Source organism: Channa argus, chromosome 1 (genome assembly GCF_033026475.1).
Source record: "Channa argus isolate prfri chromosome 1, Channa argus male v1.0, whole genome shotgun sequence".
In the NCBI taxonomy this organism is placed as follows: domain Eukaryota; kingdom Metazoa; phylum Chordata; class Actinopteri; order Anabantiformes; family Channidae; genus Channa; species Channa argus.
This window is the reverse complement of record NC_090197.1, coordinates 42,428,932-42,451,912: the sequence shown is the minus strand read 5'-3', so window position 1 is coordinate 42,451,912 and position 22,981 is coordinate 42,428,932. Positions and strand designations below refer to the sequence as shown.

The 22,981-nt window shown below is 39.8% G+C and overlaps 1 protein-coding gene across 2 annotated transcripts in view; it reads left to right on the top strand.

Annotated features, from left to right (window-relative positions):
- The window catches only part of slc35f3b (solute carrier family 35 member F3b), a 42,845-nt gene that overhangs the window by 9,279 nt on the left and 10,585 nt on the right, over positions 1–22,981 (top strand). Inside the window, exon 1 of one of the 2 annotated variants that reach the window (XM_067523182.1) lies at positions 14,555–14,795. The exons of the other annotated variant lie outside the window; for it this stretch is intronic. Coding sequence (XP_067379283.1) covers positions 14,720–14,795 — 76 coding nt within the window. The 5' untranslated portion in view covers positions 14,555–14,719. Of the gene's footprint in view, positions 1–14,554; positions 14,796–22,981 lie in introns of those variants that run through there. 2 annotated transcript variants of the gene reach the window in all.

Here is a 22,981-nt window from a genome sequence, read left to right as displayed (position 1 = left end):
TCATTGTCTGTGTTGGTCACAGAAGAGCAGTGCTTGGGAACAGGGAGAATAAAGTATAACTGGGGGTGTGTGCAAGTAGGCCTGTTTGAACGTCTGGATTGGCGAGGATAGTGTACGTATTGATGGCAGCTTTTAGCACTGCCACAAACACAAGCCTTAATCACCAGCTATTGATTATTTTAAATCCAGGTTATTGTGACATTTTCAATACATGTTTATGTCCAGTTGTACCTTTATTACTATAACAGAAGAAAATACTCTCAAGTTTCAAAAGTAAATATGTAGAGGAGTAAAAAAAGAAACAAAAGCCAGCTCGGTAAAGCCTAGTCCCATTATTGTAGTATTGATTTTTTTTAGGAGAGAAGTTTATCAGCTGCCCTAGCTATAAAAAGTTGAGCCCTTCTGTCATGTCCCTGTGCATCTTTTCCTGTTTCCTGGTGCAATTTTATCCCTCTCTATTTTAAATTTTCAATCTTATTAAACTCTCAGAAATGTATAAGCTTACTTTACCTTTTCTGCAAGTTTTCCCATATACCATCACCAGCACATTATCCTCTGAACTGACATTGCCTTTCTTGTTTTAATTTCCCAGAGCAATATACAGAGAACTCTGGCGCATGACCAGCAGCTGACCTGCTACAGAATCCACACTAACTCAAAGGTGTTATTCACACTGTTTCAATGTTGGCTGATTAAAATGGCTGGAGATAACACCATTAGACAGTTGATAGGCACAGGTTTAAGTGTTTTAGATTCAGAGTCAGAGTGCACTTAAACCGGATTTTATTACCTATCATAACATGTTAAATATGCACTAAGAAACACATTAATATTACATCAATTGGCTGTGTGCAAAGTGAAATAGCCTGGACATACTACGGAACCTACCAAGATTTATGATGGCTAATATAAAAAAATATATATCAAAATGAATAATATTTCAGAATGTTACATTCCTTATTTTACAGTTAAATCATATCCGTGCGACTGGTTTTAACAGAACAACCATGTAGGACCATGTATTTGTATTATTGTACGATACATTCATTGAGTTACTGTCAGCAATAAGTTACTTTTACACCAACAGTGCAGGAAAACTATTGTAAATTTGCTGCAGTCCCCCTCCTGCAGGGTCAGTGCACAAATAGTCAGTCTTATTGACTCACGTTCTCCTGAGAGTGATCGTAAAACAATGAGGACTATTTCTTCAAGTGTTCATGCTGTTTTTACATTAGGTAATTTGCCCCTAAGGATATATGATGTCAAGAAACAAAGGCACAAAATGTTCCAGTGGGATGAAGGGAACAGTCTTAAAAGTCATGGATGATTATGTTCAGGTTTATGTTTATTCCCATATTATATTTGTTTAAGGGACTTGTTTGTTTGATTGGATTATCAGTAAACTGTGTGTTGCTGCATGTTTTTCCAGTGTTCTTATATAGATGATTACACCTTGTGCATGATTATGGTCTGTACTTGGGTCAAAACCGCTTTCCCACAGTAGTTCTTCCTGGCTGAAAATTCCGGTGATGCCAAAATCGTTTCTCCTTCATGCATATATGGAATATATAATTTTGTTGGAAAACAGCTGTGTACTTGATAACCCAGAAAGAAGAGAAGTCCAGAGAGATTTATTTGCATCAAATCTTAGTCTGTTTACATTTTTGGCTCTCACATACAGATGCAACAGCTTAATCATTCAAGTGAGGCAAACAAATATTTAAAATCAAAGAATGCAACATCTGACCCACTGACACTGACAGCTGTGTTGCACCGCACAGCATCACTTTACTGTGGGATTACATACGACCCAGAGAGAAAACTGCCCTGGTACCAAAGAAACACAAAGCCGGTGTCACTCATATAGTCTAAAACTGTTGTCCCATGTTTCTACGTCTCCCTTAGGGTACAGACAAACTGATTATGATTATGAGTACTTGATTATGATTTACTTTTTGTCCCTTTACGGTCCTGCAACATCTGCTCACAGCTTCTTCTCATTTCATTTTCATTCATAGATCTACTTTTTTTTGTCTGACATCTTGCATTTTATGCACCAGCGCATCCGCTACATAATCATGATCCTAAATCTATTCTAGTTTTGTCCTTGTATTGATCTACTTTTTGTCTTAGTCACTTTTCTTTTTGAGGCAAAGGAAAGTGGGGCATGAAGAAGCCAAATGCGTGGACACGTCTGCCACCACTGCAGCACAAATCAAGTGATCTCAGCATGTTACACTTGAGATTAATTTGGCGAGGTTTCTAATGTCTAACGCAAAGAAGAAAACAAACAAGAGCAGCCATGTATGGCGTACAGAGAGTAAAGTGTCTCATTAAGTCCACTGTTTGTTTACTTATCTGAGGTTAAGAACATATTGTATTTCTTTCTTCGCTTTCTGGCAATGATATTCTATAGAAAATCTGAAAACCAAAAAAAAAACCAAAGTGTAAAGTGGATTTTAAAGGGGTTTTTTAATGGCTTCTGGGCAACAAGTCAAAATCACCATAAAACTGCATCTTGTCATTTTCACACTTTGGATTGTGTTCAAATTAAACCCAACAACTTAAAACATGTTATTTAGCCAGCTTTAGCTGTGTTGCTTGACGGTCAGATTTAGGCTAACTTTAATGCTAAATTGAGCGAATCGCTAGCAGATGGCAGCTTTCTACTGACTGCATGTGCAAGTACATCAATCTACTCATGCAACTGTTAAAAACACAACTAAGCACATTTGCTCAAATGTCATGGAGTTTCTTTCAGTAGGCGCAGTGTTTTCCCAATAGGAGGGTGATGGCTTACACACAACTCACACACTACTCCAAATGTGTGAGAGTGAGTTGCTTCCTGAGAGAGGTAACAAAAGCACCACAAAGTCTGAACAGATCTGTCAGAGAAACTGGACTAGGCTTGGAAGAAACAAAAAGAAGACCAGCAGGATGAATCTATTTCTGGATGATAGAGTATAGGGTGTGATAGTCCGGCTAATTGGTGTCTCTGCATGAGATACATTATCACTGTTGAATGACTGACAGCTGACTCCTCTCATCTGAAATTGTTTAAAGAACACTACTTTCTTTGTTTCATCTGAGCTTTAATTGGTTTAAATACAAACTTGGATTAGAAGCAGCTGGTAGTCCAAATCTCAGGGAAGGAGGTGGTTTTAGAGTTGTATTGACATTTTACTTTTTCACATCAAGATTACTTTTGAATAGTACACAGTTGAGTCTCAGTTTCGGATTCTATCTCAAAGATCATGGTGTGCTTGCTTGGAGAGTTTCATAAACAGTGAAAAACAGCAAAGTGTAAGTGAGGAGGTGCTTTCAAAGTTTCTATGGAGTACATTACAAACTGATCAATATGACAAGCAGGACATGACTTAAAAGATATTTCATGTTTTCCTCCCTTCCAGTAATTTTAGAAATACATTTTTGAACAAGAATTTTTTTGCTTTGTCTTTTACTAAGGTTAACAGCTATACAGTAAACCTGTAGTTCATCATCTTTCACTTAGAATAAAGTGATAATATGAAGTTACAATCAACCCTCACTAAAAATGGTTAAGTGGCATTTAGACAGAAATTGTCACATTTTCCTAAGCCTTAGGTCACATATTTAAAGTTTTATTATTTGATTTTATTTTTAAGTATTTTTTTAATCTGAAACACAGTTAGCCCCCCAAAAAGCCAGCGTGTACCATAGAAAATACTTATTGGATCAGTTATTGTTTTCGTTAATCAATTAATTGTTTAGTTTTTAAAATCTCATTCTCTTATTCTCTCTCACTATCTCAAACACCTGCGATGATTTCTCAAACCAGCCTGAAATATCATCACATAAAAGGTCTATTGCCAATCCAGAAATCCAAAACCAAAAGAAATTTAGGCTTGTGTCATGTAAAACTGAAAATGAGTCACTCTTTACAGCACAGAAACTGGAAGAGTTACATTTTAAGTATTTAAATTAATAAGTAATGACAATTGTTGTTCATCTGTTTGTTGACTGTAATTTGATTAATTGTTGCAGCTCTTAATGACTTAAATAATTCTGTAAATAAAAGTTGTAAATCACCTGTAATTAAGTCACCATGATATTGGTAATGATTTCAACCTTCTCTTTAGCTTGCTAATGATGAAGTTTTTGATGTCACGTGGTCTTAGAGGAGTATTTCTGACCCCAGACCAAGGATATTTTGTGTAGAAAACACTCAATGCTCAACTGCTCACTGCTCAATAGGAAGATTTAATTTAAGTATTAAATCAAGAAGTCTGTGATAGCACTGTAGTCAGTAACCTGTGATAGTCAAGGGAGTGAGTTGTCCCCGTGCACGTCACTATAAGTCATTATTATAACCCTCAGCCCACAGCCTACAAAGTATTCAACATTGGTCAGGAAATCAGGCAATTAAGGGAGCTGTGGACATGGATGAGAGTCGACAGCCAATGGGGGAGTGCAGAAGGAGCAAGGGAGGCTTGAACCTTCTCTCCCCCTCAGGGAGCTGACTGGTCCACATCCCTCAGCATGTACAGAACAACCACTTAATCACAATGCTTATTCAAATCAAGCCAAAGCATGGGCCTCCATTTGCCCAAGTACTTACTAAGCACAATTGTTTCACGCAAAGATGGTCTGACAGATTTGTTTATGATTGAAAATGGTATTAAGTATTTAAAAGCTTTGATTGCGGTATTTTGCCTCCAGTGGAAAAATATACCTTTCTTTTTTTGCAAACTGCATGTTGTTTATATCATCTTCCATATGCAATTTATTACACAGCCTTAACACGATTTTCACTGTGCACATGCTATAAAAGGTTAATGTTATATCCTGACCGAACAGCACAAATGGTCTGAAACACAGACAATACAACCCTCAGATGGAGAGCACCTCTCTTCTTTTCCTTAGTGTGACTTGAGGGTAATTACTGCAGAACGGAACATGGTTGTTTACACCACACTCACGGCATAATGAGGAGACTTCCCCCATAATGAAAACTGCTCTCACTGGAATGATAAATTGCCTAATTTTTGGATATTCCATCCCCAGCTGGTAAAGAAAATGGTTCTTCCATAAACCCTGTAACAAGCTGACAAAGCTGGACGTTTACAGCTTTTGTAATGCAGGGACATAAAGTTCTATTTTTGTCTAACAGTGACTGTTCACTATTTGCCTGGATGCTCTGACTGTTTGAGGTGAGAAGTGGAGATAGAGTGTGAATTTTACACTATAACAACACACACACACACACACACACACCTGCTTGTGGCCTTTTGAAGGGCCTCCAAACACCTGCTGCTGTAGTGGATAGAAAGACAGGCCCACTAGTCATCAGAAACCAGTTTGATCATTGTTGAAAGTGCCCTGGCTGAACTCTGCATCTAGTCCAAGTACTTCAAAGACAAAACCTAACACACTTAAATGATGTTAACATCATTATACAGGTGAGATTAACCCCTTCTTTCTATTTGGTAATCAATACATTTCTCCCTCATGAGACTTTCATGTTGTTGTTGCTGCAGCTGCCAACTGTACTAAACTGCTAGTGTCTCTCTTGGTTTTTGAACCTATTCCCTAGCTTTGAATTATTTACCACGGAAGGCAGAGTCTTATGCCCAATTTTTGTCAGTCTGTCAGCCTCAATTTTGTTCAAGCAAAAATGATTCCTATCACCAAATCGCTGCATAATTGAGGTGTACAGTCTCAGGTGTGTGATTTTACTGTTATTCAACGGTCTCATTTGTGCACAGGATGTTCACAGTTCTGTCAACAGTCTCCATGGCACCGTCTTTAACCATTGTGAAGTCTCATGTCAGTAGCAGGAAGATTGTAGCAGCTAGGTTGTTTCAGCAGAAGGGATGAGTGAAAGGGTGCAACAGGTTCTCTATTTCCAGCATCTGCAGCAAGATGGGCCTCAGATAATGTCTTCTTCATTTGTTGCTTAGCAGCTTTAATGAAGAGCTGCAGCACTGGGCTGTTGGTTAGTTAGGAAGTCTCCAAACTGAAGGTTAGAGGTTAGATCCCCGTGTGGCCGGACGTGTCGACGTATCCATCAGCAACATTAATAACTCCTGACCTCTAACATACCGACTTTTTAAAAGCTGCACCAAAGTGAAGATGGGAAAAAGGAGATGCATTTTCTGTTCAAAGCATTAACAAAACCTACACTTTCTCAAAAATGCGGTAGAGAACTTTTGTGCAGTATTTGAAAATTCAACATTGCCAAATTGCTGTTTTATTAGTTTTACCTTTCATTAATTAACAGGATGTAAATAACCTGCACTGCACCATTACATGAGAGTTGTTTCATTCTGTGATGCAGTCAGACAGATTGCAGTATACAGTATGGCTCAGATATACAGAGGGTACACACAATCATGTAACACTAAGTTTCCATCCCCTTATACTGAAATGACGTGTAGCATGTGCAAACATTTGCACCCACATGTAGATCATGTCCAGGTATAAGGAAATAACACACATCATGCAGTGGTGGAAAGTAACTAAGCACATATTTTTAATTCCTGTACTTAGGGACAATTTGTGAAGTATATCTGCCTTACTTGAGTATTTCCATAGATCAACAGCTTTCAGCTTGTCCCTTCAGCGGTCACCACAGCCGCAACCTTTCCATTTTTATCAGGGCTCAGGACTAGCACCAAGGTAGTACTTGGTGGGTGGGTGGGGCCACACCTGCTGCTTTGGTCCCGCAGACTTCTCTATCCCAGCCTGGTGCTCTATCCATTGAGCCACTAGGCCCAACTTACTTGGAGTATTTCCATATTCTTCTGTGTCATATTATTTATCCTTTTATTAAATTGTACTTAATAGTATAAATTGTCAAAGTTGTATTTGTACTCCATGACATTAAGTTCATAACTTTAGTTACTTTTTTAGAATCTGATTAGTTCAAAAGATACAGTACAATTATAATTATTTGTTGATCCTGAGTGTTCACAATTTACAAACTACCCAAGAGTACATAGAGTCACTCAAAATAAAACATACAATCTTGAAAACAACATATAACATTGTTAAAATAAATGATGAACACAATAATGCAGACAATTTAATGCAATAATATCATATTCACATATGTAAAACATGGTATGCCAAATACCAACAATGTTTTGGTATGGTATGTGCCCTTTAAGATTGTTGCTTCTGACAAATGAAAGGATTAAGTTGGCAACATTCTGTATGTTTCTTTTAACAAGCTAAATAACTTATTATGTATTATCACTGTATGTGTCATGTGGCTTATTCTTCTGTCAGAAAGGATGTTTTTGTCCTCAAAAACATTGTTACTATCAACATGTGACTGCAGTTGATTGCTCATATGTACCCACTACCCTGGCTGTTGTTAGTGTCAGTTGTAAGTGCTTTTTCCGGTCACTCTGGAATTGCTGTAGCCTTTTGTCACCTCGCTATATGAAGAATGAACCTTCAGAGGAAAATTGCACATCAAAAACTGGAGTGAGTGCCTCACAGTCTGACAGAGCTCTAAAGAAAAAGAGGGAAAAGTGAGAAGTGGTCACAAAGAGCCACCATGTTGCCTGTAACTATTTATTCAATTCTACCTTTGTGTGTGTTCCAGTAGTGCGTTTATCTGGGATTGCTCTGTATGGGTTTGTACTTGTACTCACTATTTGTGTCTGTTTTACTCTATGTGGGTCACTTTAGTATTTTTCATAACTGATGCCCCACTTTTTGCTGGACTACTGAGCTGCAGTTGATTTCTTGGTCATTTTTCATTCAGGCTCAGAGCAGGTGTCTTTATGGCCACTTTTCATCAGTCAGTGCACGTGGTTACAGTGACCCCTGCAGGCACAAATAAGACTGTCGCGTCAGGATATTTTCTCCACGGATAAATTTCATCAAATCAAAGCAGCATTTATGACATGTATTATGACTTATATTTCCATTATAGTTGGAACATACACCAATTTCAAAATATGGCAAACAGCAACATGATATAACTAACAATTCATTATTTGTTGTATAAATAATGAATTGTTGTATTTGTTTGCTTTATCGATGAATTTCTTTCTGTTCTAACAGAAGTACTTAAATGGACAAAATTTAACATACTAGAACCAGTTGTCTTTCTTTATCTTTTCTTTTTTTTCTTCTTTTTTTATAAAGCTGTTCTATAGCAGATAAAGAAGGTTATATAACCTAATTGGTTGAACTTGATGCCCACACCGTTGAGGTTAAGGTAATAGCCTGATATAAATGCATGTAGCACAGAGAAGCTTTTGGAAATGCTGCCCATAATTACTGCAATTGAGAACAATTTGAATAATGTCAAGCACAGTGAACTGAGTGCATTATAGCTTTAGCAGAGACAAAAAAATACAACTTTTTCACAACCACGGACAAATCTGAATCTTAAAAATGCATTAAAATGTAAAATGGACAGAGCTAAAACACATTAAACGTTAAACAGCAGACAGGTGCAAAATGAAACCACATTCAGATGACATTACCTGCAAAGAATAAAATTGAAGATGAAATAGTCATAATGTAGTTTGACAACAGAGGGAGCCAGTGCCATTCACTGGATCCGGGATAACTTTACCAGGGCAACCTCAAAACCTGTGTACCATTGCTCAATACTGTCATAATCATTCATCATTAGAAACACGAGGAAGATCTGCATGAATCTTGTGAGCAGAGTGTTACCAGTTTTATCCCCAGATCAACACGGGTTGGATATAAAATGAAATATCCAAAGTATATTTGTATCTTGTGCTTAAGGAAGACACATAGTCATAAAGACCCTTGTCTCTGGAGCAGCAGCTGGTGTGTGTATGATATCGACCGAAGACTTTATCGCAGTGTTGTTCATGTGTTGTTAAAATCAGAACAGTGCTTTAACTTACACTCCCGCCCATAAAAGAAGACCAACAAGAGATGTCTAACAGATGGCAGCAGTTTTGATCATTTACTGTACATGTAAAATGCAGATTGGTTCATGTGACAGTACCCATACGAGTTCACAAGCTGTCTCCAATTTGCCTGGCTAGGTGTCAGTTCCAATTTTATACCTCTCTTGTTTGGCGTCATTGCATCATCTGGTCAGAATCATTCTTATCTTCATTAAGTCAGTGAATGACATTGTACAGGACCCTGTACTGGACCAAAACCTCTGGTCCTGCCTTCAAACCTGCACTGCAAATAAAACTTTTTCACGTCCCAGGTTGTGGCTCTGTTGCTTTACAGTCAGGGTTGAGTGTAAAGGGTGAGATGTGCTGTTGGGGTCTGAGTCCTCTAGTGGGATGAAAATTTAATGGAGATGTATTCTTCCTGATTAAGCATTGGCCACTCGGGTGGAGTGTGATTATAGGGGCTATCACTAGGTATTACAATTGACAGCATTTAATAGATGTTGCTGGACTTTATTAGTTTTGCTTGTAATTAAGAGGAAGCGGCATATCACTTCATGTTAAAGTGGCAGCTGGTCTCACTCTTGCAGTGTTGTCCTTCTCCAAGACAGCACTACATTTAAGTGGGAGCCCCCAGTCAAACTGTATCTGTGTGTGACAGTGTTTGCACAATACTGTATCTATGTAATTCAGTGCTAGAGCAGATGGCAATTATTAGTAGCTTCTAAATAATGGATTTTGGATGCTTCTCTTAGTGATAGTAAAAAACATATTTAGGGTTGATTGTTAAAAAAAATCATTAGCTAGTGGAATAAGGAGAACTTAAGTTTGGAGTAACTGCACTGACTGCTTTTCCCATTTTTTACGTTTTATTAATAAAAAGGCCAATCACCTACAATTATCTGCTGTAATCGTTTATTTGTTTTGTTTAGTTGTCAGTTTGAAACAATTTTTAAATTTATTTTCTAGAGTAAACTAAGGTTTGGGATGCCTTCAATGCTCCCAGAGGCACTGAGGTTTCCCAAGGCCTTTATTCACAAAAGCCTCCTTATAAATAACTTTAAATCGTGCTATATTATATGTGGAAACACTCTTTTGGTTACTGGCTGTTGAGGTTTAGAGTGTATGTGAACAATCAATAAAGGTGGGGGCCACCATGTAGCTCTGCAATGTAACTAAAATGGGGAAGAAGTGTTTTGGCAACTTTGTCTTCTCCCCCTTCTCCTCTGGGGACACCCATGAGGCCATTAATCCAATAAACTGCTGTTGGTTGCAGTACCTTGACAGCTGCTTGCCTCCACCGATGAAGTGTGCATGCTCTCAAATGTACAAGTCTCAGGAAGAGGGAAAGTTAATTTGACTTGACCTTTCTGGTTCTTGAAACAACTTCTTATTTATAACTCCCTGCATGTGTTAGAGCAGTGACCCAGACTCCTCAGTCTTGTAACGAACCCTCAGCTCTCATGTTTACAGCTCTGCTACCTGTTTCTCATGCTAAGCAGGAGCCAGAAGTGACCTGGACTGGAACCGTGGAAGAGGAGACGCTTCAGAGAAGATAAAAAATTCCACTTTTTTTTCCCCTAAAGAAGCAAACGCTGAAATTGTCTCTTTAGTTTGTTTTTAAAAGACCACCGGCAATATTTGACATACCAATTTAATTTTTTGTGTACACATCTTCATGTGATTTTCTCACATTGTCAAATCTGATTATGTCTGATCATTTTTAATGAAATGGGAAAAGTTTGCAAAAAGTAACTTCTACTCTAGTTAGTCCTCTACTTGAAGTGCTTTTGTACAACAAGCTAACGCCTTTGAGCTAATACTAACTTTGGCATGCTGACAATGAAGATATAATAGGTACCCTGTTCTCTATGCACAGTGTAAATACACCAAACGAGTACAAAGTACAAAGGTGACTGAAATGTCATTCATTTTGTCATTCAAGTATTTGCCAATATGAATCAGAATTTTAGCGGTGCTAAATGGAAAGTTGAGGCATTACTACAATTCATTCGGAAGGGAATGTGTGTGTATTCACGATTTTATGACATACCATCCAGTAGGTGTCAAACTATCACTCTAAACAAAACTCATCCATTGGGAGTGGTTGTTGGCATGACAAGAAAAGTCAGAGGATCTCCTACTGTACATCAGTATCCTCGGAAAAAGAACTCCGAAAATTACATCATGAATTAAACTGCTTTCATCATCCTGTGACCAGAAGTGCCTCCACGTTTCCACACTTCCAGCTGAGTAAAGGGCAAATTAAGTAGTTGTTATTGGTGTTAGACAAGGAATTAATTTGTCTTACATCAGGATTAGTTGTGTCATTGTATATGTGATGTCAGTAACAGATCTATTAAGGTTTTGGCACAGAGGCAACTGCAGCTTATCAGTCTGTATTAAACTGTACAAATTAAACTGAGCAAATTTACTCACAACAGCAATATTGGTTAATTTTAGACTCTACAACAATGAATGATTGACTCTCACACACACCTTTTACCACTCCCAGCCAATCATCACCCGCTATCAAGTGGCCTGTGCAGTCGGATTTGCAGGAAGCACTTTTATGTGGAATCAATTAAGCAGACTTTCAGACCGTCTAATTTTTCTAATTGGTGGAACTTTTAATGAATAAAGAATAAGTCAAACTCCTACTCACAAGATCGGTTTCTCAGTTTCTACTGAACTTTTATTTTTCAATATGAGCAGATCTCAGTTCTCCCTATTGACACGTAACATATACTTTAATAATGATAGTAATTATAATTCATTTTATTTATAAAGCTCTTTACATTTGTGGGCAAATCTCAAAGTGCCTCAAAGTGCTACGAACGTGTTTTATAGTTGCATTTATTATTGTTCACATTGGTTTGTTTGGCATTAAACACGCCCAGTAGGGCAGCACTGGTTGGTGCAGGTGATAGAATTGTTTGAGGAAATGGCTATTGTAGATTTTCCCATTGTTCCACATGAATAAACACTTAGGAGAAGCACAAGCCGCTCTTTGGGGCATACAGTCCCAGAACCGTCCCCTGAACCTGGAGAATGATTCACCTCAAATCTATTCCTTTCAGTCTCTGGGCAGAAATATGGATTCAAAAAGCTGTGCTGATGCACAAACCTCAAAGGATGTGGCTTTTTACCCAACGGTATTGCTCATGCACACTTATCCCTATTCATATACAGTATGTGAATGTGTGCTATTGAGAGGGAGAGTTGTCATGTGGCTTCTCGGCGCATGAGCTGGTTTGATCCTCCTCCGTGTTTGCAGATAAAAAGTCTATGAGTCACTGACTGGGATCTTTTAATGATCCCACCCGCTCCACCTATTTCCAACTCCTTGTCTTTCCTGTCAATAATAGCATGTGCTCCCTGAGTGAATCTTCATGTTCTTTCCATACTAAGCTACTGAAAATTGACTGTGTTAGTTCCTGGAGACAGCTGGCAGCTGCAGAAGCCGAATGGGATTCACACACACAATGTGACGTGGAATCTTTCACCCTGACACACAACAACATAATGAATAGGTGACATTGCTAATGACATTTAGCCATCAAACATTCTGTGCTGCTCCTCGGCTCATCCACTTTAAGTTCTTGCACTTCCTCCATTAGCTCCCATCCGCTGTTCCTGACATTTCCCATTTTCAAACCCAAACACGAGAGGAGTTAGAAGCCATGGGAAATAGTTGTGTTGTTGAGGGATGTCAGAATAGGTCTGGGCAGAGTTTTTAGAGCTCCCTGTCCTAGTTAGGCAGGGCAGGGGATTTCTTGTTTGAGTGTGAGGTAAAGTCTGAGCAGTGAATTATTCAGTGCAGCTTCCTTAAGGCCTGCTCACACTCAGGGGCTTTTACACACATAACTGCTGCAGACACACATATTTATTTATCACACATTTTTGTCTTCAAAGACAAAAAAACAAGGTCACAGGGACAGTACATGTATTCTAAGGTCAATAGTGATTTGTCCCACTGACAGCATCTGTTTTGCTCTGATGCTCTCTTGGGATTAAAACACCAGTGACATGTAGAATGGCATATTAGAAATCCAGAGAAAGGTATCAGGCATAAGCTCAGTAGACCATTTCTGTAAAACTCTCTAAATGGTCATTTCAGCTTTCAAATCATTTCCTTTGTTGTTGGAAAGAGCAGTAGGACACTCAACAATGTGATCAGCACAGCTCACGTGGCCTGATAATTGATAATGATGACTCTGTGCACGGACGAGTCAGTGTGAGACTTCTAGTCAGGACTTAACCTCGGCCAGTTTAATGGTAAATTATCTGTAAGTTAAAGTTATACTGTACTTTTGGCATCTGTCAATATGTCTCTGTCTGTTAGTTTTAGTGGATTCCCTGACACTCAATGATTCACTTTGTTTACACTGTGTCAGTATAGCGTTATTGTAAGCTTTTTCCACTGCCGCTGTTTCAAATTTATTACAGTGTGAGATTGCTTGGCAATAATCAGATGCGCGATACACTGATGCAACCTCATTCAGCAGATACCAACACTGCACAGCCATGTATCAATATTCTCTGTTCATAGCACTAACCCATATAAACTGATGGGGTAGTTTTCCTTACATAACCAATGCAATTTATTAGTTAATGGCAATGTGTGTTTTTGTGTTGTGTTGTGATTTGCATTCAGTCACAGCTGGCATGGGCTGCCGAGTCTGTCCCTGACCTTAAGCTATCTTACAGCAAATACTTCCACATAGTTCAACAATGTGAAATTTAAAATTTGGGGGAAGGCACAGGTATTGGATCAGAATTCTGTAAAGGCAGAAAATCTGAGATGAGCTATCAGCATCAGTTTCAGTACAGAAAAACCTAATTCTTGTGCCAAATTTACAACAATAAGAAATCCATGGAATGGATTAAACAAGTCTTTGTCATGGTCTGTTCTGCTAATAAAATCATTTTTGGGAATGATGGTGTTGTGTAAACATCTGGAGTAACTGTGGAGGAGAAAAAATTATGTTATCTTCCTATACTTCCGCTTTAACATATTGAATCTAATTTTGAATCTGCATGTTGTTTGTTAGACCCAGGTCCCCACATGGGAAGGCACAAAGAAATAAAAGACAAATATTCATTTACGTATATAATGTTATTCATTTGGTGTGAATGTATTTCTAGGCGTACACCAGACTACATATTGTCATATGTCATCAAAAGAATGAAGGCGCTGTTAATAACTTTCAAATGCTCCCATAGTTAATTTTGCACACCGGCACCTAAACTAATGCAGGTGAAGAGCTGTGTCACCTTGAAGACAAGAAACAGCCCCAGCGCGTGTTAATTTAAGATTAAATAAATAACCATGTGGGAAATGAAAGCTAAAAAATTCTGAGTCATAATAATGTTCATAATCATCAAATAAAAAAAAAATAATAATAATCCAATAGATTGTTACATAAATGGGGTCTGGGACCCGCTACGATTTAACGTGGGGTTTCCACGCGGTTTCCAAAAACCAGTAAACTATTCCAGTTTGTGATGCTGGAAGGAGACTGATGGATGTGTTCCGTTGTCGAATTGCAGCAACGGTCAAAACTGTACGTGAGGAGAGACCAAGCAGGACGCACTCAACAGAGCAGATTTGGGGAGGGAAGGCAAGTGGAGGGAGGGGGTGGGGGGATACGACAGAGCTAGAGGGGGAAAAAAAATCAGCAACACAGGAGTTGGATGGATGCGAGGGGACAGAGAGCAGGACTCTGGCTCTAGAAACATCAAGGGTCCCATCAAGTGGTCTGGTGTCTGCACCAAATCAGCTTCAGGGATGTAGTCGAAGCGGTTTAGAGCTCAGCCCATCCGAGCTCATCATCATGAAGAAACACTCCGCAAGGGTTGCCCCGCTGTCCGCCTGCAACAGTCCGGTGCTCACCCTCACCAAAGTGGAAGGTAGGAGAGTTCATCCCCGTTCGGATCGACTGCCGTGTGCGGGCAGCCTGTTAGGTTTCCTTACACAATACTCTACATTTAGAAGCACCCTTCTGCAGATAGAATAGATAAGAGAGGACCTCGGCTGAAATAGGCTGTGTCTCGCTTTTCAAGACGTGCATCAACTTTAGAAAATCTTCCTGTGGGCGAGATAAATCAACACGGGAATCAATCAAGCGCGGAAACTTCTCGATAAATCTATGATGCAACATTATGCAATTTAACATCAGACAGCATCCTTGCTAACTAATTTCTGCACACAAGCCAGATGCGCTCGGCATTTAATCGCATTAAAGATTCATTATTTTTCTTTTATCATGTGATATTGCTGAAACCCCCAAATGAAGCCCGATACAGACCCCTTTGTCTAAATTACTACATTTCTGACGCATTTTTCTAAAATAAGGGCAACTTATGCTGGCCTCGTGATCAACGTGCTAATTTTACTGCTCCTCAGAGAGGGTCTTAAGTTGTTATTGCAGCAGGGATTTCCCTCAACACTCTCCACCCATCACAGGCTGCAGGAGTCACAACCAAGACACCAGAGCACCACATGAACCCAGCATTAAACGTGTTAATAACTCTGCCACACTGATGTTCAGCCTCCCTTTTTGTGGTGGACCTTCTTGCCTTGTGTGACAGTCTCTCTGATCTGCAGGAGCACAGTGAGGACATGTCCTGCTAACATCATTAAGGGATGACTCCTCTCTGACTCCCTGCATGTGCGGTGTATCGATACCCCGTGTGCCTATGTCCTCATGTGGGTTGTGTCATCTTCCTGTGTGTAGGCTGCAGTTAGCCTCCCGTGAGGTACTTCCTAACTTCATGCATGTACTAAGGAGCAATGTTATGCATGTAGAAATCTACCCCTCAGCACAGAGGAAGGGCTCAGTGTTTGCCACAGGCACTGAATTGCCTACTGATTTCACAGCACTCTTACAAGGAACAGTATTAGTGCCTTGGCACATTTTCAAATTTTAGGAAATCTAAAGAAAAAAAAAGTTTTCAATTTAATAATGAATGTATGAGAACAATCTATCAGTACAGTGTTTTATAGCATTCACCATTATTATATTTAGTTTTGCATCATTAACATACATATTACAAAGCACATTACCATTGTCTTAAGGTGTTATAGTGTATTACAGACGTGTGCTCACAGCTGTGATTATGTGCTGTGCGGTAAATATTAACACCAATAGTGACACCAGAGCAAGTGGAGCTGATCTGCCAAAACTTAAGCCAAAAAGCTTAACTAAGGCTAGTCGGAGAAGCTTAGCTCAGTAAGCTCCAGTTTCTTGGAAGCTCAACAGTCGGGTGTACTAATATGAAAAAAAAACACACTTTATTCATAATTTATGACCAGAGCAGCTGCTGGAATAGAATGAGGAATTCTCATAGAGTTTTATGGGCTCTGCAGAAATCTACAGTAGCATATTAACTAACAGGATGCTGTAGCTGTTTAGACTGTGTTGCTTGTAGTCAAGACATTCTGGTTAACCTCCGAATGATCACTGCAGCTGGATTACCAACGGTTTTAAGCTTATTAGTCTGAATGTCAGCTCAAAATATTTTATTTTCAGAATAACCAACATAGAGGGTAATTTGACAAGCTTCTATATATAGAATTAACAAAAGCTCTGCTATGACATGATGTGTGTGTGTGTGTGTGTGTGTGTGTGTGTGTGTGTGTGTGTGTGTCAGGGCAATACATATTAAGTCAAAGCTGTAGAGTTTATGGTGTGAGCGTTCAACTTCCCATTTCAGCAGCTGCTTTGAAGGAGGAGGGAATCACAGGGGGCCACAGTGGATCAACATGCAGCTTTTCAGAAATTATGCTGCTTATGTAACACCCGCTTCAAACCCTCACTAACAACCTGCTGTCAAAGACTTTTTTTTAGTTTGGGATCTTCATTGGTCTTTATTTTTCCTTCTTTTTTGTGTCCAGTTAACGGCACAGCTCCACATGGTATTAGTGTGCCAGTGCACTGTCTCTAAAGAGAAAGCCAAAAACAGAGGACATGTTGTGACATTTTTGTCTCTTTATAATAACATTTTCAGCTCCAATTTTCTGTTTTTGGATTTGAACCTGCCATTTTAGTTTTCTTACATGTCTTCACAAACTATGAAGTCAGACAGAGTTGAGTTGCTTTAAGGGGAAGAGGGAACCACCACCAATCAATTTTGACATCAGACTTAGTGGAACAGCTGTCATCTTGAGGCTAGTAACACACCAATCTATCTATCACCAGACAGCAACATCCCAGAGTCATTCTTTCCTTCTTTAATGCTGCTTGTTTTCGTTTTGTAACACAAAGTGCATATCTGGTTATTTCCTCCTGTCTACTACAGCAGGAAGTTTAATTTCACTGTCTTCATCTGCAGTATTTACCCCATCTTTGCGTTCTAGCGGCACATTTACCAAGACAGCAGCCCGTGGATGTTATTTATTAAATTATGTAAAACATTTTCTAGCAATGATATCTTTGGGAAATGCCTGTGTTGTTACTGTATCATCAGAGACAAGACGTTCACAAAAGTTCCTTCAATCTCTGTATTTTCATTATACAGTATGCCAAAAGAACAGGCATCTTTAGAAAGTGAGTCAGCACACTTTGTTCACCAGGTAGCTGCTCATCCTTCAGCAGCACTGTTGTGGGCACAATGAACTTTTCCTCAGGGTTATAGCCGCTGATTGATAGGAAATCATTCACACAACTGCTCACATACATTACAGGAGTAAAGCTGTAGGTCACACTTTTAAAATGATATTCAGTGTTCACTGCTTCCCGGTGAGGTGACAAACCTGGGTAATGGAATGCAATTCAAGACTTTTATGAAAGGTTTATGTTTTATTGTGAACAGTTCAGCAGTTTTTTTTCTTCTGTCCGTCGTAAGATTACAAAGATGTTTTGGGGTTAAAAGTGCTTTGTCTGCATTTTGCCTGAAGTGATGGATGCAAAGTTTTTTAATCGTGCCTGGCCTTTGTGCACAGAGCTTGAAATATGTGCATTTAGCAAAATATAAATTGGTAAAGACTTACCACTGAGCATGTGAGTGAAATTGCGTATTTTAAACATGAACTATTTTGACAATTAGAGGTGAAAGACAAAGAAAGACAATAGGACTGCATGCTGTCTTGCACTTGTTTGCATGTGTCTTTTTGTATGTAAATTTGTAACACAGTCTCTGTGTTGTGACGACGCTAAATCTGCTGAAACAAAAGTCAAACATATACGCTGCAACCTGGGTGTGAAAAGCTCACCAGATTTTACTGTGGACCTTTCTTTTCCAGGCTCCTTTAAGATGCTGCATTTCACTTTGATTCTTTAAATGTAATTGGAGTTGACTTTGAGGGTAGTCAGAGGAGTAAATGTTGAGCGTCTTTTTCAGTCCAAATTAATTTTAAAAGCAAGAGAAACAGGTCTCGCTTCAGTGTGAGGTGAATACACAATGAAAATGCTTTTATTTTAAAAGGAGACAAAGCTAATTCTCAGCTTTATCAAATGCAGAGGGCATGTTTAGCAAAACTGATCAGTTTACATAGTAACAAACAAGACTTTGATTAGATGGGTTGATGTAAGGCGCTAATCGATTCACTGTGTAAGTTAGTTTGAGGTTTGCTCCTTTGACTAAAAACAGAGGAGATGCTTCACATCTCATTTGTTTTTCATATGAGAAAATACCTTCTGCTACAGTGTAGAAGGGTTTCATCTTTAGACAAAATCCTCTGCAAAAACGTGCAAAGAGGAAGATCTAAGTTATAAACATAAATTGAGGGAGTTTTCATCTGGGTGCAGGAAAGCAGACTATCCTCTTTAAATGTCTACTGTGGCCAGTGGACCAGTTGGTACAGTTGTTGTGTGGCCCGAAAACTAATCATTACAAAGCTGAAATTACAAAATATGCCCACCATGCCTACGGCAGTTTAATTGTGACCGTGTTGGAAATAGTGTCAGCAAAAACGTGCAGTGTATCTTCTTGCGTTTCATCTGTGGAAATTACTGCAATGAGTTTGCAGCTCACTCCATTTAACCTTCCTTCTTCTTGATATAATAGCTAATCATTTATAAAACTACGTGTGTCATTTCCAGCAGTTATGTCTTATGTCGTATCCAGAAATCATCGTAGGTTAGCTTTTTGTAAGTCTGATAGAGTCCCATGTTAACAGGGCCTTGGAGTCCAGGGAGGGAGAAAATTCAGTGTTTTTGTTGACACTCAGAGTGTACACCTGCCGTGGTTGACTATCCATTACTTCAACAGGAGCGCTGCGGCCAATCTTTTAAATATTGATTTGTCGCAGAAACGGCTGGGACTCTTGCCAGTCTGTTTAACTGCAGGTCCATCACGTTATATTCACTGCTGTAAGAGGGAGAGAGAGGGATGGCTTCGAGTGCGGGGGACATAGTGTTGGGCACTGTACCCGGTGTCAAATATGAGTAATTGTTATGGCTGTGGTGTAACACAGGCACACACAAACATACTCTGCGTGTCTGCACACAGCATTTTGTCATGTCACAACCCAGCGAGACATCACAGGGCCACAGCATTGACCTGTATCAGGAGCATCTGTTAAACCAGCCGGGCAGGTCATGGCAGTGGCACACAGCAAGTTTGCTGTTCAATGCAGAAGTTGCTCCGTTGTCCTTTGAGGCTGAAGGAGAAATTGGGAACTAAGGAGAGCGGGATCAGTAACAGATGTCCTGACTTTGTCTGTCCTCCTTGGTCTTCCTCCCCTCGGCCCGTTTGGTCCCACCGAGCAGCTGGTTGACGCAGGAGGGTGTGTTTTCTGCCTGTCTCTCTGTTGTGTTATTGAGCGGGGCAGGTTTGTCAGATGAGCCTGCTCTAGTGTGTTGAAAGGCCTCCGACTGACAGCATGGCCTGACCGAGCTGTCACAGTCAAGTATCCCTGACTCCCACTGTCTGTCAGGCCTTGACATTACAAAGACAGTGACAGCTGTCTGTTTGTATGCTGCCTGTCTGTCTGACCGTCTGTCTGCTGTGACAGAACTACCATCTTGGTCATGTAGCAGATTATTATTTATAACAAACTCCTAGAAATGATCTTATTTATCAAAAACCGAATAATGTCAAGTAAGTAAAGAGTTCACCTTTTCACCTTTTAAACCAAATAAGTCAAACGACTTATTTTTATCCACATACTGATTTAATGTGGCAACCGAATAAATGTTTAACAATGGACAAAGATTTTCAATTTATTTGCTTGTTTTTTCCCTAGAAAGCATGACAAAGATGAATATGATTTCTTGTCAACAGTAAGTATTTCTTTGGCGGACAGTAAAGCAACTGAAAACAATTCACAGCAGGCTGAACTGATCTTTTAAGGTGCGTAGACTTTGAAGAAGAAAACTGTGTTTTAAGTTTGTGTAGACTATCAAACACAGAATGAAAAAGTAGCAATGTTCCATTGTTATTCACCACTAAGCAAAGACCCAGCCGACAGTAAGACAATGAATTCCTCTGAGCTGTGTATTGTTGATTGATCTGTTTACCCCCTTAAGTCACTGAGGCGGAGCGCCACAGCACACCCACCAAACTGATGAACCTCTTCCTTACCTTACCTGACTCTTCCAGTAAGTTGAGGACCCAGTGAAGCGCTCCCGACAGTTGTATGACCACCCTGGCAAACAAACACAAGCCCAATGCTATTGACCCTGCTGCATGTGAGGATCTTTGTCTGGGAGCAGGAAGGGTGGCAGAGAGAGAGCTTGATGGTGTGGGTGGGGGCCTGTTCAGGGAGCTACACGGGGACATAGCAGGTCCTTCTCACCCCGACATGGGCAGGCTCTGTAAAGTGTTAGAGCAGGCAGTCAGGCAGGGCTCTGCTGGCACGTTTGGGATTTGCAGCTATCAGCAGGAGAGATCTGCACTGCAGAGACTGCAGGGGAAGGTAGGAGAGCGGGAATAAGAAGCAGGGAAGCATGATGGATTCATATAGAAGAAAAACTGAAAAACTGGCTCATTAATGGAGAAATAAATCTCAACACCAGTTTGAGAGCTTCGACCTTACTGGGAGTAAGACAAGTGTTCAGTACACTGCCTACGAGGTGCTCAGTGTACCAGAGGCAGTCAAATGATCACGTAAGATAAAGATTGATTTACTCTGCCTTCTGTGGTAAGGAGGCCTGTTCATCTATAGATTTTCTCTTCTAATGTTATTTAAGGAAGTGAGATTTGCCTTGATAAATGAAATAAAGCTAAAGTATGATCCTTTTTGTCAATAAATGCTTTGGATATCAATAAAAACAATCTCCTTTTATCACTTTTCTTCTGTTTTTGAGGCCACCCCTACCTGTGCTTCTTCCAATCTGTGATTTTATTGGGATTCAATCCAGCAGAGTGGCTGGAGTAAATAGAATTGAGGAGGCAAGAAGAAGAAGAAGAAGAAGAAGCTACACACAGCTGTCAGAGTGGATCCAATGTTAGCCCTACAAGCATGTCAGACACGATCCCCCTGTCCCCAGTGATTTCACAGATGCCTGTCAGGCTGATTTATGCACATCTGGAGATAGAAGGGGTTAAAGAGACATTTTCATATTAGTGCTGAATTGACCACTGTGCAGCTAAACCCAATCTAAATCAGTTTTAGAAAGCAAAAGGCATTGAGTCATGGTGAAAACATACAAAATAAGATCAATGATTGCACGGTACACTTTACAGTGTGCTGTAGTGTGCTTCACAGTTGACATTTGATTATGAACAGGAATGGTTTAATGCTTTGCGGTAACAATTTAACACTTACAGAAGGAGTTGCTGGGTGCTTCAGTCATGGGAATCATTGCTTCTATCCCAACTGGCCCACTGATCATTTTCACAATGCTCTATAATGTTCATAACCGCTTGGTACAGTATCATCAGTAACTGTCGGGCTTAGTGTGAAAAAGGTGCATTGCTTCAGTGGGTAACAAATTAATACAGTATTAAATCATAGCAGTTTAATTAATGATTTATATATTCATTTCATTTTTTTTCTGAGTGTTATGCTAACAGCTTCATTGAAGGCTGCAGGTCGATGAGAATATCACCATTGGATATCACTGAGCCCCAGCACCTCACCGGAGGCTGATTGACTTGGCTCTTCACTGCATTTGGAAGATTAAGCTGTACTGCAGTAGGGAGCTACGGCCAGGACCACAGGATGTGGGATGGTGGCCCAGGAAGGACAAAAACTGGCCAGCACAAACAAACAATGACCTTCAGAATGAGACATAGAGGCTTGGAGCCCAGAATAGAGAAACTTAATTCTCAACCTTGGTCCTAAGACTTCAGTAGACATCTGTGTGTGTGTGTGTGTCTGTCTCTTTTTCTGGTCTTTGCTGATGCATCATTTCCAATAACAGACAATGATCTTGAATCTAGTTTCTTTGGTGCCAGATTCACCCCAGTCCTTGTACAATATCAGGCAGAATTGTTCAGGATGCCTAAACAGTATAGTGCAATTGCACTAAAACAAGTATTCAAGTAAGGAGCCTGGGGAGCATTAGGCAAGACCACCAGGGAAGTCAGTGTGTGATATGATGGGACCACCTAACAAGCCATGATGGATGCCCTCTTATATACTGTAGTTCTTTTTCTAAATATGCAGCAAGCTGCTTACATTAGATAACGGCGGCCATTTGATTACACAGGCCACATTTCCATAAAGACAGACTGCATCACGTCTGGTTGGTATATGACAACAAATGGACACAGAAAACACAACAGTCTTGCTGATGCTGTACAATGATAAATAACGACAAGTGAAGTTACATCTATTCTTGTCTCACTGAAGCCTGTTGAAGTGCTTTCTGTATTCCAGTCAGACATATACAGTGCAGATGAATCGGCCAACAGCTCCCTGCGGCACATCCTTACCTCTGGAAACACCATTAGGGAGATCCCCTCATTTTTAACTTGTTAGACAGCAACAGAAGATGCATGGTGCATATTATACAGCTGTTATGAAACAGAGGTGATATGGGGGATTTCGTTTTCTGTGATGTCCTCTCCCATCTCTTATCGTAAAGCTGTGGTGTTGCAGTTTTCTTCTTCGTGACAAAAAGGTCTGTGTGCCTCAGAGCTGGTCTCAGATGATTTACTCTGGCCTTTCTGCTGATACTTTGTTACTGTTCGCCTTCAGTTAATCT